At 38.2% G+C, this 13,163-nt stretch overlaps 2 protein-coding genes across 4 annotated transcripts in view; one reads left to right on the top strand and one right to left on the bottom strand.

The window, feature by feature from the left end:
• LOC134826777 (trimethylamine transporter-like) overlaps positions 1–999 on the top strand; it is a 31,321-nt gene extending 30,322 nt beyond the window's left edge. For all 3 annotated transcript variants that reach the window (XM_063839277.1, XM_063839289.1, XM_063839283.1), the window contains one exon: positions 328–999. In XM_063839277.1, coding sequence (XP_063695347.1) covers positions 328–539 — 212 coding nt within the window. In that variant the 3' untranslated portion in view covers positions 540–999. The remainder of the gene's footprint in view (positions 1–327) is intronic.
• Positions 1,000–1,059: 60 nt separating this feature from the next.
• Positions 1,060–12,069, bottom strand: LOC134825924 (sodium- and chloride-dependent transporter XTRP3-like). The gene is made up of 13 exons (XM_063838124.1): positions 11,968–12,069; positions 8,999–9,202; positions 8,547–8,727; positions 7,661–7,751; positions 4,107–4,226; positions 3,704–3,814; positions 3,372–3,539; positions 3,063–3,261; positions 2,784–2,932; positions 2,496–2,584; positions 2,134–2,299; positions 1,803–1,978; positions 1,060–1,621 (listed from the first exon to the last, which is right to left on the bottom strand). Exons 1-13 carry the CDS (start codon positions 12,065–12,067, stop codon positions 1,507–1,509), a joined length of 1,869 nt encoding a protein of 622 aa, XP_063694194.1. The 5' UTR covers positions 12,068–12,069; the 3' UTR covers positions 1,060–1,506.
• Between the last annotated feature and the right edge of the window lie 1,094 nt (positions 12,070–13,163).

Below are 13,163 nucleotides of genomic sequence, written 5' to 3'. Positions count from 1 at the left end.
TGTTTTATTAAGTAATCGTATTACTAAACATGTTTATTGATAACTTGTAATTAAATTTGCTTCGTTTAAGGTCACAAAGAAGTCTTTAGGGTATTTATTAGCTGAGATAACTTGCACCTGAGGGTGAATATATGGCCCACTGGTGACTGGGTTATCCCCATGATACAAAATTATAAGTCTCAGAAGTATCAGAGAATTTGCAGGTTTAGAGCCGATTATGTGCATAAATAACTGGACACTTAATTTTAAAGATTTAGGAGAATTTTATTATGTTTTTGCCAGAAAACATCGTACAGTAAGTTTAAAGCTAATAACAATGTTCCACAGATTTCATAATCTGTCTGTTCCTGTGGCCGACAGTAATCGTACAGATGACTGAACACATTGCTGGTGGTGCACTGAACATCGTCAACAAAAGTCCGGATCACGATAGCTTAGACTCCAGATTGGACAAGGGCAGCGTAGACTCCGAATTGGACAACATTGCCAAAGTTTACGCCGGCTTCGGAACTCAGAATAATGACGATTCCAAAGTTTAGATCAGAAATGTTTTCTAAAGCTGCCACTGAACTTGGAGGACTTCGCCGCTTCGACGCGCCGCGCAAACTAGCATTCTTGCTTCGCAATCGTTGCTTTACAGAGCAACGATCTGGAAGGGTTGACATCGTCAATCAACCACTGAACCGGCTGTAATTTCAACTTTTAACGCTGGAGAGTGAAACTTGAACGCATGTGGTTTATCAGTATTATTTTATGTGCGATACTTTATATTTTATGCGACAAAACTTATCACCAAACGTTAGTTCATGTCTGTTGCTACTTGTCTGACTGAGCTAATCAATTTTATAAAGCACATTTTCATGTTTTAGTCCGGGTTTAACTCGGATATGTTATGTACAATCAGCATGTTAAAAGATATCATGTCGGAAATCAAAGACTGTATTATGTCTGACTGAGAAATGAGAATACTTTACATTTTAAGATTCATGTTTCTCGAAACGATTTGCCTTTTTTCTCTTTAAGTTCTGATCACTAATTGAATTGAAAAAAACTTTCTTAAGGTCGAAAAATATCAAAATTGGTACAAATAAATCTTTATATCACATTCCCTCCTATCAAATATCTGACCGAATGCTATTTTAGGTCGTCAAGCCAGTTCAAATGGCGTAAAACCTTTTCTTTCTCGCAAATTTAAAATTTCGCCAAAACCTTCAGCGTCAAACTTATGCTCCTAGAATATTCGGCACATCCTCTATATAATACTCTTTTATTTCAACATCGCTGCAAAAAAACCATGCATTTAAAGTCAGATATCAGCATTTAAAGTCAGATCTCTAACACTACTGAATAATATCCTACCCTAAGAAGGACTTGTATCACGTTGCGACCCCCACGGTCGTTTCACTATGTGTATCGGTCGTTTCACTATGTGTATCGTTTCACTATGTGTATCGTTTCACTATGTGTATCGTCCTGACGATACAGGGGGAGCCAGGAAGGACCCAGTTAGATTGGGTTATTGTACTCATTCCCGTCATCGTGAGCTGCGTAATTAACCTTCACATCAGCTGGGCTTACAGTTACACTGCTCTTGGATGCCTCCCCTATTACGTACACACGGCTGAAAATAATCCACATGATTAATTAGCTCTCTCGAGAAATTAGCATAACTTTTGTATTTAAAGTTGCTATGCAATATGCATATAGCATTTTGCATCTTGAAAAATCACCATCAACTTTCAACGCCAACTACTCGATGAAAACTACTCAACCAACAAGCTACAGCCACACCCACCACTTACCGTCCACTAATAGCCTGCTTGATCTCCTCCCAGGTCATGTGTTTCCACACCCCGTACACTGCTATGGGGAGCACACAAGCTACAATCATCAGACCCCCCACCGCTCGGGCCCAGCCTGGCAGCGGCTTATCAACAGTGAACGTCATCGTCTTGTTAATGTTCAGTGCTGCGTCGTCCTGCAAAGTGGTACTGTTGGAATATCAGGGCGCACCTTTATATCTCCTTTAACTGATGCAGGTCTTCTGTAAGTACATAGTTCAATTAAACTTAAAGTTGTATCTTATTATAGCCGATTCAAATTGAAATGGTGGTTTAAAATCTCTGCACTTACCGGATTGCAATTTACGAACGCCTGATAAGTATCCACGGAAATAATAGAGGAGACCATCAGCCACACCAGTAGAACCACCATTATTGCAGGGGATACATACTTTATGCAGATCTTGAAGTACAGCGGGCATGGTGCTCCTGTCATGTCTATTATGGCTTTATCGAAACTGAGATTTTCAGATGAGTTGGTGATTAGGTATTACACACTAAATTTCTCCCAAAATATTTTCATACTGTGTAATTGATATGAGAATTGAGAACTTATGTAATTGATATGAGATCTAGGTATTATATACGAGGAATGCATTGTGGGGTCAGTGTGAGGTGATGTAACCATGGTAACAGTATTCTTTAGTTTCTTACTTGTCTATGCCGAATATCCAACCAGTAGCTACGATCTCTGTAATCCCCACCACTAGCAGGGGCATTGTCACCGGGAAATTGTTGAACAACTGCAAGGTGTATTTATCTTTATTAAGTTATTAGACGATACTTTACTCATGTGACTCAGATTATGCAGTTAATGTTATGTGTTCACTTTCAGTTCTAAACACACAAGGTTTTAAAATTATTGAATTACAGATAAAAGTTTAAGAGTCCCGAATCTAGTTAGCAGTTTCCACTTTGTGGCGCTCAGATGTAAAGTCTAACCTGTAACATGTATTCTCCGTTACCAGGTGTGAATAGTAAGCCTATCAGGCAGAAAAATATCGCTAAAATAGCAACACATAGCTCTTTTCTCGCTTTTCCGAAGAGTTTCAGATCATTATACAGTGGGGTTACCAACCCTGCTAAAGTCCCTGCAGTATAATGTATAATGTATAATGTATAATGTATTATGTATTATGTATTGTTTCAGATCATTATACAGTGGGGGTCGCAATAATAATAGAAATTCTAAAATGTATCACCAAGTTACCCCAAACTTACCAAACTGGCTGCTGATACCCAGATTGAAGAGCATAAAGAAGAAAACAAAAGCAAAGAAGGGCGTTCCGTTCATCTGAGTAACGGCCTCGGTTATCGCAACAAAAGTTAGTCCCGACCCAGCGCTCACGTCATCTATTGATACCCCAGTCTTAAACGATCTGAATCCCAGGATGGAATAGATACACAATCCGGCTAAAACCTGCCAATAAAATGTCGATTGAAGTTGTCTATAAATCAGTTGCCGGGGGGATTTCGTCAAGTTTAAAATATAATATAGATAATATTAAATGCAAATAAAACTCAACCCACCGATGTGAAAGAGTTGACTGTTGCTACAAGTATAGCATCATGAGTAATATTATTCTTGTAAGGCATGAAAGAAGCGAATGCGACAAGAGCTCCAAAACCCAGGCTAAGAGAGAAAAATGTTTGTGTTGCTGCGGAAATCCAAACGTTTGGATCTGCCAACCTTTCCCACTGAAATACGATAATTTTACCGTTAAACTGCAGTCAGAATCTGAGTAGATATGAATGATTCGTATGTTAATTCATGGATTTTCTTTAACAATAACTTTGGAACTGTAAAATAAGGTTTAAGCGCCGTCCTAAAATTTGCTTTGGAAACAACACTTCAAACACACCTGAGGAGTAAAGAGAGCTTTGAGTCCAATTTCAGCACCCTCTAGTGTTACCCCTCTTATCAGTAAGATAATGAGACAAGCGTAGGGAAACGTTGCCGCGAAATACGCTGCCTGTAATTGAGTGGTTAGAAACAGCTGAACCATTCTCAGAAAGCGTTTTAGAGTTTGATGGGAGATTTATAAATATCATAAACTTTATCTATTTGGGGTTAAACTTTAATTATTTGAAGCCGAATGACCTGTTACTGTGTATCAACAAGAGGTGTTACTAAATTCAGCTATACAATAATTAAGAATACTTTTCATTATTATATAATTTGCTTTCGAGGAAATCGTCTTTGCTTCTAGCAATCAAAATCGATTTACTGTTAGAAAGATCTCTTAGGTGTTAGATTCATTTTACCTTTCCAGTGCTCTTCACGCCTTGGAACACGCACAAATACGTAACTATCCACGCCAAAATCAGAAAGATGACTAAATGCCATGCTGGACCGTTTCCAGTGTCGTCAATTGATGGTGTCGCCTGAAATTTAAATCAAGTTAATGGAAACGATGAAATGGATTTTAAGGACCATTTAGATATCTTATGCACGACAAGATCCATTTAGAAGGGAAGCATATCCAACCAAATTTGCTAATGTTGTTTCTGGTCACGAAGCAGTTATTTTAACTGAGAACATGATTGGTTTGTTGTATTTCTTTGTCTGGGTAGAGTGTTCCTACTCTATATACCAAAACGGTAAACGTGACTATCATCGTGAGTCTTTGGTTGATAGTAATGTCGACCAGCAAGGTTTTTCAAAGTCCGCAGAAGAGTTCCTACCATTACCTTCAAGATTAGAAGATGCTCCTGCTGATCCCACCATTCCCTTTAACTTTAGGAGAGAAATGGAACACGTTAACTTCCCTGACAAAGGGGAAGTTTTCTATACCTTTGCTCCGGGTAACCGGCAGCGGGAACAGCCCCCCTTAACCTCTGCTCCGGGTAACTGGCAGCGGGAACAGACACCCTTAACCTCTGCTCCGGGTAACCAACAGCGGGAACAGACACCCTTAACCTCTGCTACGGGTAACCGGCAGCGGAAACAGACACCCTTAACCTCTGACTCCCGGCAGCGGGAACAGCCTACCTTAACCTCTGACTCCCGTGACTTCACAGCGGATGAAATTGGAACTCAATTTACCCCAACATGGGCTAGAGTAACTGGAGAATACTATATATATAGAGCGGATGTTGCTGCAGTTGCTGAGATGAAACGAGATTTAGGAGCTTCCGACAGTCATCCAAAAGAATTTCCTTTAATACAAACTAGCAATGTGCATCCCATTGTGGCTGTAACCTCACAACTCATTAAGTTTCAGTTCTGCTTATTTGAGAACGATGACATGCCAGAAACGAGGATATGCGATCAACAACGAGAAATGGAAAGTTTTGGATATAATCCAGAGACTGAAGTATTCCCCTCCCACAACCTTCTCGATGGAGACACGAAGACCCTCTGCTCACTTCTTGGATCAGATGAGGCTCCCACCTGGATTGCTTTAATCTTACCAGATAATATTTACATTGGTCACGTGATCATGCATGTAAGCAACTCTGTCAGCGGAGGGGACAAATCTCGTTTGATCGACCAGCTTCGAGTGTCGCTGGAATGGTTTGATATGAGAATAGCCTGTGACCCGGTTGATTATGAATCGAAAATGTCAAGATTGACCGATTATGAGGGTGATTATCAGTTGACAAGCTCTTGCGGTGGCTACATTGCTAGCAGAATCTTCATTCAAATTGATAGATACAAGGGAAAATCCGTTCCGATAAACCTAACCCTCTCCGAGATTGAAATCAAGGGAAATCCTAGTGGCCATCCAAGACTTTCCATTAAGTCTCCTCCTATGAACTTCAACAATTCTGTTGCAAACATTTACTTCAAAAGTAACTCGAAGACTTTCATGTCAAAACAGCACGAGGAAGGGCTAAAGATCGAGGGACAGGATCGATCAAACATAGAACATGTCCTTGCCATTTCTATAGATTCTTCCAAATCTAAGGCAGCTGTTTACCCTATTACAAAGTTGCTCACCCTCGGATACCATAATGGTTTGGTAAGCGTTTCGTTGCAGGGTTGTGGATCTTTTAAGGAACTTCAAACAACAATCTTTGATGCACCTCTGTGCGTTAGTGATGAAACACTGCCCCCTTGTTCATGGAGTTTAGCATTCTTGGAAGAAACATTGGTAGTTTACGTCGATAAACGTCTTGCAGGAATTTTCACTAACGATGCCGTTGACAATTGTTCGGATTTTCTTGATTGCGCTAATTACTGCCGGGACATCTTCAGGCAAGGTATTGCTATCGCCTATTATGGAACCATGTTCGAGATTGATGTCATGGAGGTCTGGGACAATATAAGGAAGCCGAAAGTTTTATCTAGCAAGATCGACAGGCATGATTTCTGTTATCGCGAAGAAAGAACCGTGATTGGGAACTGCTTCTCACTGCTTACCGAAACGCCACAATTTCTCAATACGACGTCTGGTACTTTAGTCTACGGTTTCGAGGCTCTAGGTGTTTCCGAACTGCTCGAGGAAGAGTTCATGGACACTTACTCAGACGTTCTGACGAATAAAATAATTAAAGGTAGTAGTCCTAGACTTTATATGGACTACTTCGAGTCTGCCGAATACCTGCAAGAAGTAGAAGATGTCTTTGCTGATAGACTGCAGACTAAGGGAATGTTAGAATCCACGGAGCGCTTGATAATAGATCAGACAAAGAGGCACAGCACCATATACGAAAACCTTATTCTCGATCACATGGACAAGTTGATCTTTGAAATGAGCATGTTCTTCGATGAAATCTGGATGATCACACGGGGGCTGTTTCCAGTTTCACCACCTAACGAAACAGGTGGTCCCTACATAGAAAATAAGCAAGAAGCGATGGGTCATGCTTCACAAATGCTTCTACTGATGCAGCAGAGAGTTGTGTACGGGGATGTAGCACGTAACATGGATATGTCTGGTGAGAGAGCTCAACCAGAAAGGGAACCTTCCGATGAAGTCAGTAACGAGAATGATACCCCTTATCGATTTGACGTTTTCATGGAAGAAATAGGTCTTGATTTTATTTGGAATGATATTGGAACCGTATATGTTAAGTCTTAAGAACAACATAATCACTGTTTAAAATACATGTCCAACCATTACTGACAGCTTGTGCCATGTCCTTCTCCCGTTTATTGAGAATGCTATCTCAAATGGGACATGGCAGGAACGCTATCTCAAAATGGCAAACATCTTTATTGATACGGTTGAAACTACAGTCTTGGATGTTCGCATACAAAATGTATATTAGTTAGACATTATTGACTAAATTATAAGTAACATTTAATTAAGTGAATGGCTTAGTAACTTAGTTGGAATAATCTTATTCCTCAAAATACTGCCAGCTACATAGTTTTCATGATTCTCTACGTCAACGAATGTGTATAGTTTTACAGCGATTTATTTACTTATTATATTTTATATTACATCTTTGTCGCATAGCAGCGGGTAATAAATACTTTGTTTCGTTTCATTTCGTATCATTATGATTATTCATCGTCCTTAAAAATAAATAAACATAACTGCAACCTTGCCTTTAATTAATAGATAGTTCAACCAACAAAGAATAGAAAAAATAAATAAATAAAACAAGCAAACTTAAACTAGAATAGAAAACTAAGCTTTAAAAAAAAGAATCTGCATATTACGCCCATCACGTACCTTGATAACGACAGCATATCAGTAGTATGACGTCACACCACGTGTCATGACGTCACACCACGTGTCATGACGTCACCACACTACCAGTACCTTACGTACCTTGAGAACGACAGCATACCAGTAGTATGACGTCACACCACGTGTCATGACGTCACACTACGTATCATGACGTCACCACACTACCGTACGTACCTTGAGAACAACAGCATACCAGTAGTATAGAGTTTTATCATAAGTACAGCATACGTCATCTGTATAATCACACCCTGCATAAGGTGGAGTCCTGAAAACATAATTGTTTAGATTGGATCGTTTGATTATTCATCGTTGTCTAAAATATAAAAATACTGCAACAGAGCCAAGTAAACTACTTCAAACCAACAAACTAATAGAGTACATGACGTAATACACAGCAACGTTACACACTGAATGACACAGTAAAAAAAGATCTGATTTACGGTCCTTAAAGAGAACCAGTAGTATGAGTCCAACACTGCATGACGTAAGTAGTACAGAGTAAACACGGTATCACCACACAACTGTCATGACGTACACACTATTTGTGACTTTAGAAGACAATATACGAAGTTGAATATCACAGTTTTATATGTACTATTACGATATTGTATAATCAACGGGTGATAAAAAAAAATGGGACGTTTTTTTAATGGCATTTTTTGGGGGCCTCAAAATTTTACTAATTTCGTACAATGCATGATAACCCGTGTATATACAATTGAGGACAACTGTTTTTAACCATAGGATATAAGTCAATGGTACAGAAAGAGTACACAACACACCTGTTGAAGATATTGTGATTATGTATAAGATAACTTATGTTTGTATTTATAGGGCGATATATGGTGCTGGACATATACAATGTCTACATTGGTACGAGTACCAACGCCCTTTAGACTTGGATAAGTTATTTGTCATCCAAGATCACGACCACCTTGCTTCCTCTGAATGTATGTCCTAATATGAGCCTACGTTGTGCTTCAAGCAAGTACACAACCCACGGTGATCATGACAGTCCAAATGGTCACCACCGATGTACTATGACGTCCAAGACACCAACGTTAGCATGGATAAAGTACTTATTGGGTATTTCTCAATCGGCCAACGCTTTAGACTTGGATGTATTTTCTCCCAAGACACAACGCTTCCTCCTCTGAAGTATTGTCCTATAGCCATCTCCACATACATCATGGGTAAACCTTCTACTAGTAGCATGATGAAATAAGGGATAAGGAATGCACCTGAAACGAAAAATAACCTTTTTAAGTATATTTATAAATATATTTATAAGTATATTTATAAGTTTATTTATAAGTATATTTATAAGTTCATGGTGTTTAATCATGATTAGAATTTTGTTAATGAGTCTGAAGCAAGGGTGTTTCAGAAAACTAATCGAGTGAGATAACTTTTTTAAATCTCGAAGATATTATGGCATTGAAGTCATATAAGGTGACTTGGTTCAATAATAGAATATGTAAACAGATAATATATTATAAACAAATTCAAAACCTCCGCCGTTTTTATGAAGAAGATAAGGGAATCTCCACACATTACCCAGGCCCACAGCGAGGCCTATGCAGGCCAGAATGAACTGAGTTTTGTTCCCCCACGCCTCCACCTCTTCTTTGGGCCCATCGTCTCCATTTTCTACCAAAGATCCTTTTCTTATCTCGATATCAATGGATTCTTTAGCTTTTGTCATTTTCTCCTGTCCTGATTTGGGCAGTTTCTTTATAATTTCAACTTACTGAGCTCATTAATTCATTAAAAATGTAAGACTAAGCGTTATAATAAATCAATGAAAGAAATCGATGGTAGACTCTAGATCATATTATTATTAGCGAAGTCGACTAAAATCCAATATGTTGTTGTGCTAAAAGTAGCATAAGTCGTTATGTATGGTCAGCACTCAGCAGGCATGCTTGAACGTGATCGTTGCTTCGTGGGATTATGGGACGTTTAAATCCCTGGAAGTTTTTAGGGCACGCTTTTAAGGACGTGCCTCGAATATCGTTTATTTTCCCTTTAGAGTGTAACCCTTAAAGTAAATTGCTAGGTTCTCGTTTGAAAAATAAATACATATAATTATTAAAAATGTATCATGAAACGAAAATAGCAACATTAACGAAAAACAAAAATGTCAGACTTTCTATAGAAGAGATATGAGAGTAAAAATTGTTTCTTAAGAAAGTTCTGCCATTTAATATCTAGAGCCATCTACGATTTAAAAGGATATTAGTATGGTCATGTACCTAATAATATATCGTCATCGGTCGATTAAAAGGCTGGTTAAAAGATATGTTGAATAATACCATCAGTGGTTAACACAAGCAAACGACAGCATATCAGTAGTATGACGTCACACCACGTGTCATGACGTCACACCACGTGTCACCACACAAGCCATAGTTTATCATATAAGTCTTTAATAAAAGTAAATTTACTGTAGTTATTATCATACTCATATAACAAACTGTGCTTGTATTGTTTAATATTCGTTTCAACTAGCCTTACAACTTGTATAGCCTTGCAAATAACCTTTCAATGGACCGATAAAGAAACATGTTCAAGATCACCACACCTAGCAAATAAAACTGCAAAATCTGAACTTGTCCGTACAATATCAGATATTAGTGCGAATCCTTTTTTAATTATAGACGATTTGATGGTACATGGATCTGGGTAACGTTTAGTTATCTGTTATCTCCTCAGATTGGATGATTCGATTAGATCCAGTTGTCCCTGAGGAGTCAAGTGATGATGCACTAGACTGCATACCGACCAGTTCTTGATGACGCATTTTTGAGACTGCGTCACACCACACTAATTACTGCATAATTGCATCACGCTTAATAACACGTGTTAAGAGGATAAAATGATGAAAATGTTAACAGTATTCCGTCAAATATTGTTTCCCTAATTTCAACGCGGGGGTCGGGTGTGGACACCGACAATGGTGCTGATAACGAATAAGACTGCGATTAGGAGAGCCTCGCAAATTTAGAGAGCTGAACTTTGTTGTGGTTGTTGTCCAATGAAATCGAAAAGAGGAATTTGATCCCGTTACCAAGTTATTAACAAATTTTAACTGTGAATGATAATGAGGTTTTGCTGCTAGTTCAACAACGTGATATAATAACGTCTCACGCCCGCTAGATAATTCGGTTTAAAGGTTACAATCGGTGCTGCAACACGGACAATTTTACATTATCATTTCTGGTCGGACTCAACGGATTTTTGTCATCAGCTGCTCAACAGGGAGCACTTGTGACATAAATTGAATGAAAAAGCACAGAAAAAAAGAAATAGAAACAGCAGCGCAGATATCGAGAAGAAATCTGGTAACTGAACTTTTTGTCGGCCGTATCTTAACATATGTGCTTAGAATCTAATTTCATTCTACTTAATAATAATATGGTTATGATTAAACAATTCTATCTGGCAATCTATGGGAATCCACTCGACTGTCAAATGGAAGTGTTTAATCATAACCATATTCATTATCCATAAATAATAAAACAACTGTTCCATAACTCTTTGGTGTCAAATTTCGTATTTCAAGATAATGGTATAATTTGTAAAATGTTGTCTCTTTTAAAATCTGAAATTGTCAGAATGCGGAAATAAAGTCGAATGTTTCGAAAAAAAAGAATGTTAAATCGGGGCGCGGTAAATCAGGGTTTTATTGTATTAATAAAGTGTGTGGCTGTAGAGGAGGACATGAGCAAGAAAGTAATTGTGTTTGGGTCATCAAAGAAGAAGAAAAACAGCTTTCAGCTTTGGTAACCGTAGTTTTGAAAGAGATCGCGAGAAAAACTCATTTTGAAGCCATATTCTACCAAAGTCCATGCTGAAGAGGCTATCCGACGACATGATCACCATCCCGAGCTCAACGGCATTTTATTAGATTCTGATGAAAACAGGGAGACTGAGGCTAGTTGAGAAGAGTGAAGAGCGTGCAGCGATAAACTAATAAAGCATCTGGTAACTAACCTAAAGAAGAAGATGGCTGAAAAAACTCACGCACCTCGACCACTTCATCTGGTACGTACGGGTCTTTGACTTAAGTACAATTCATTATTTTATTCCTAGCGTGCACGTGATAGAATTGAGGCTGTGGGGTGTGGGCGGCTTGGATAATTTCAATTCTATTCACTCACGTACTTCATTACAAAATTATATGTGCATTTATCTGAGAATTAATTAGGGCAAATTTTCAATTATGTCCTCTCTAATGAAATTTGACTTGAAGGGCAGTATTTATCTTGAAGTGACGAAGAGGGTTGAGTCGACTGATAAATAGGCTATTTACCAGTCTAGATTATACTTAGTAGCGGTGGATGTATGTCTCTAATTCACTCCGTTATCATTTATCAACCTTATCCTAAAACTTGAATTTAATGTTAGTTTTTGGGCTATCTTAACCTAAATTCTAATTGTAACTCTCCCACTTGTAAACCTACATTGATTCAACAAACCTGGTTCACTTTGGGAGACCAAAGATAGAGACTTGGGCCAAGCTGGAGCCTCATTATCGCCTTCCTCCCACTTGTGCATGGACAGGGGTCCAACGTTCATTTTATTCTGTAATATTTAAAACCCTGGTTTAATATATTCACAAACCTTAAGTGGTTATTTGTTAAAGCTCATTTTAATTGACGACAAATGATGTTAAGTTATGTCACGTCAACTTTAAGTTTAAGTAAAAATGGTGAACTCTAAAACAATCGTTTAATTTATAACGTATATAAATACGATAAAACGGAACACACTAGAAAAGGAATTTATTAAGCGATTCATCGTTAAAATCTCGTCGAACAGAAAATGTAATTTACCGTTTGTTAAGATTTATCTCCAGGCTGCAGTTCTTAAATAACCCAGGGATAAAAATTCGCCGCCCCTCTTTTCAATTAAATTTGAATAGGAGTTAGGTTATGAATTATAAGGCTGTGAAATTTGGTAACTTGATAAATCTTATTCGACACAGTTCATATCACATGGACATTTTATGTTTTGCACATTTTGCCAGCACTAAGCGCTAAAATCTAATAATTACGTTCTTCCCTATTCCATCGTATAAGAGTGGCAATCTTCTTACGGACCTTTTTTATGGAAGATTACTTGTTCCTCGGGGTTCCTTGCCCCAATTTTCGCAACGTAGCAGGTGTTAAGGTGATTATACACATTTTTAAAAAACATGTAAAATATAATTTGGAACATTACAGTAGCGTTATTCAAATCTCAAACAGAAAAAGTATATTTTGAAGCTTTGTGTTTTTATCATATGATCGAGGGTGTATAGTGATTTTGATTGCATAATTTTGATTGGGCGTCCGTGACTAACTTGTCCGGACAATTAATATGTCCAATAAGGTATGTCCCTTGTCTAAGAGTATAAGACACGGATAACACACAGGGGTTATTTAGCGCGCGCAGGCACGTAAGGTACGTAAGGCACGGTTAAACCACTGATCTTAAGCAGAGGCACATATTAGGTGCGGTAAAAAAATCGAAATTATGCGGTACCGCACCCGACTATAAAGGTAAAATGTGCGGTAAGGTGCGGTAAATTTTTATCAATTATGCGGCAAATGTGCGGCGATTTTTTTGAAATTTGTGCGGGAATTGTGCGGATTTTTTTGCATTTTCTCAAGGACTTTGGAAATTCTAAACG

This window comes from Bolinopsis microptera, chromosome 1 (genome assembly GCF_026151205.1).
Source record: "Bolinopsis microptera isolate Bmic1 chromosome 1, MBARI_Bmic_1.0, whole genome shotgun sequence".
Taxonomy (NCBI): Eukaryota; Metazoa; Ctenophora; class Tentaculata; order Lobata; family Bolinopsidae; genus Bolinopsis; species Bolinopsis microptera.
Note: the sequence above shows the minus strand (reverse complement) of the source record. Positions and strands in the feature narration are given on the sequence as shown.

What these genes read in the sequence shown, in the direction of transcription:
- LOC134825924 (XM_063838124.1), bottom strand. Translation starts at nt 12,067, where the DNA reads ATGAACGTTGGACCCCTGTCCATGCACAAGTGGGAGGAAGGCGATAAT. An exon ending in GGTCTCCCAAAGTGAACCAG is followed by an intron (nt 9,203 to 11,967) that starts GTTTGTTGAATC and finishes TGCCCAAATCAG; the next exon opens with GACAGGAGAAAATGACAAAA. An exon ending in TGGATATTCGGCATAGACAA is followed by an intron (nt 2,300 to 2,495) that starts GTAAGAAACTAA and finishes TGAAAATCTCAG; the next exon opens with TTTCGATAAAGCCATAATAG.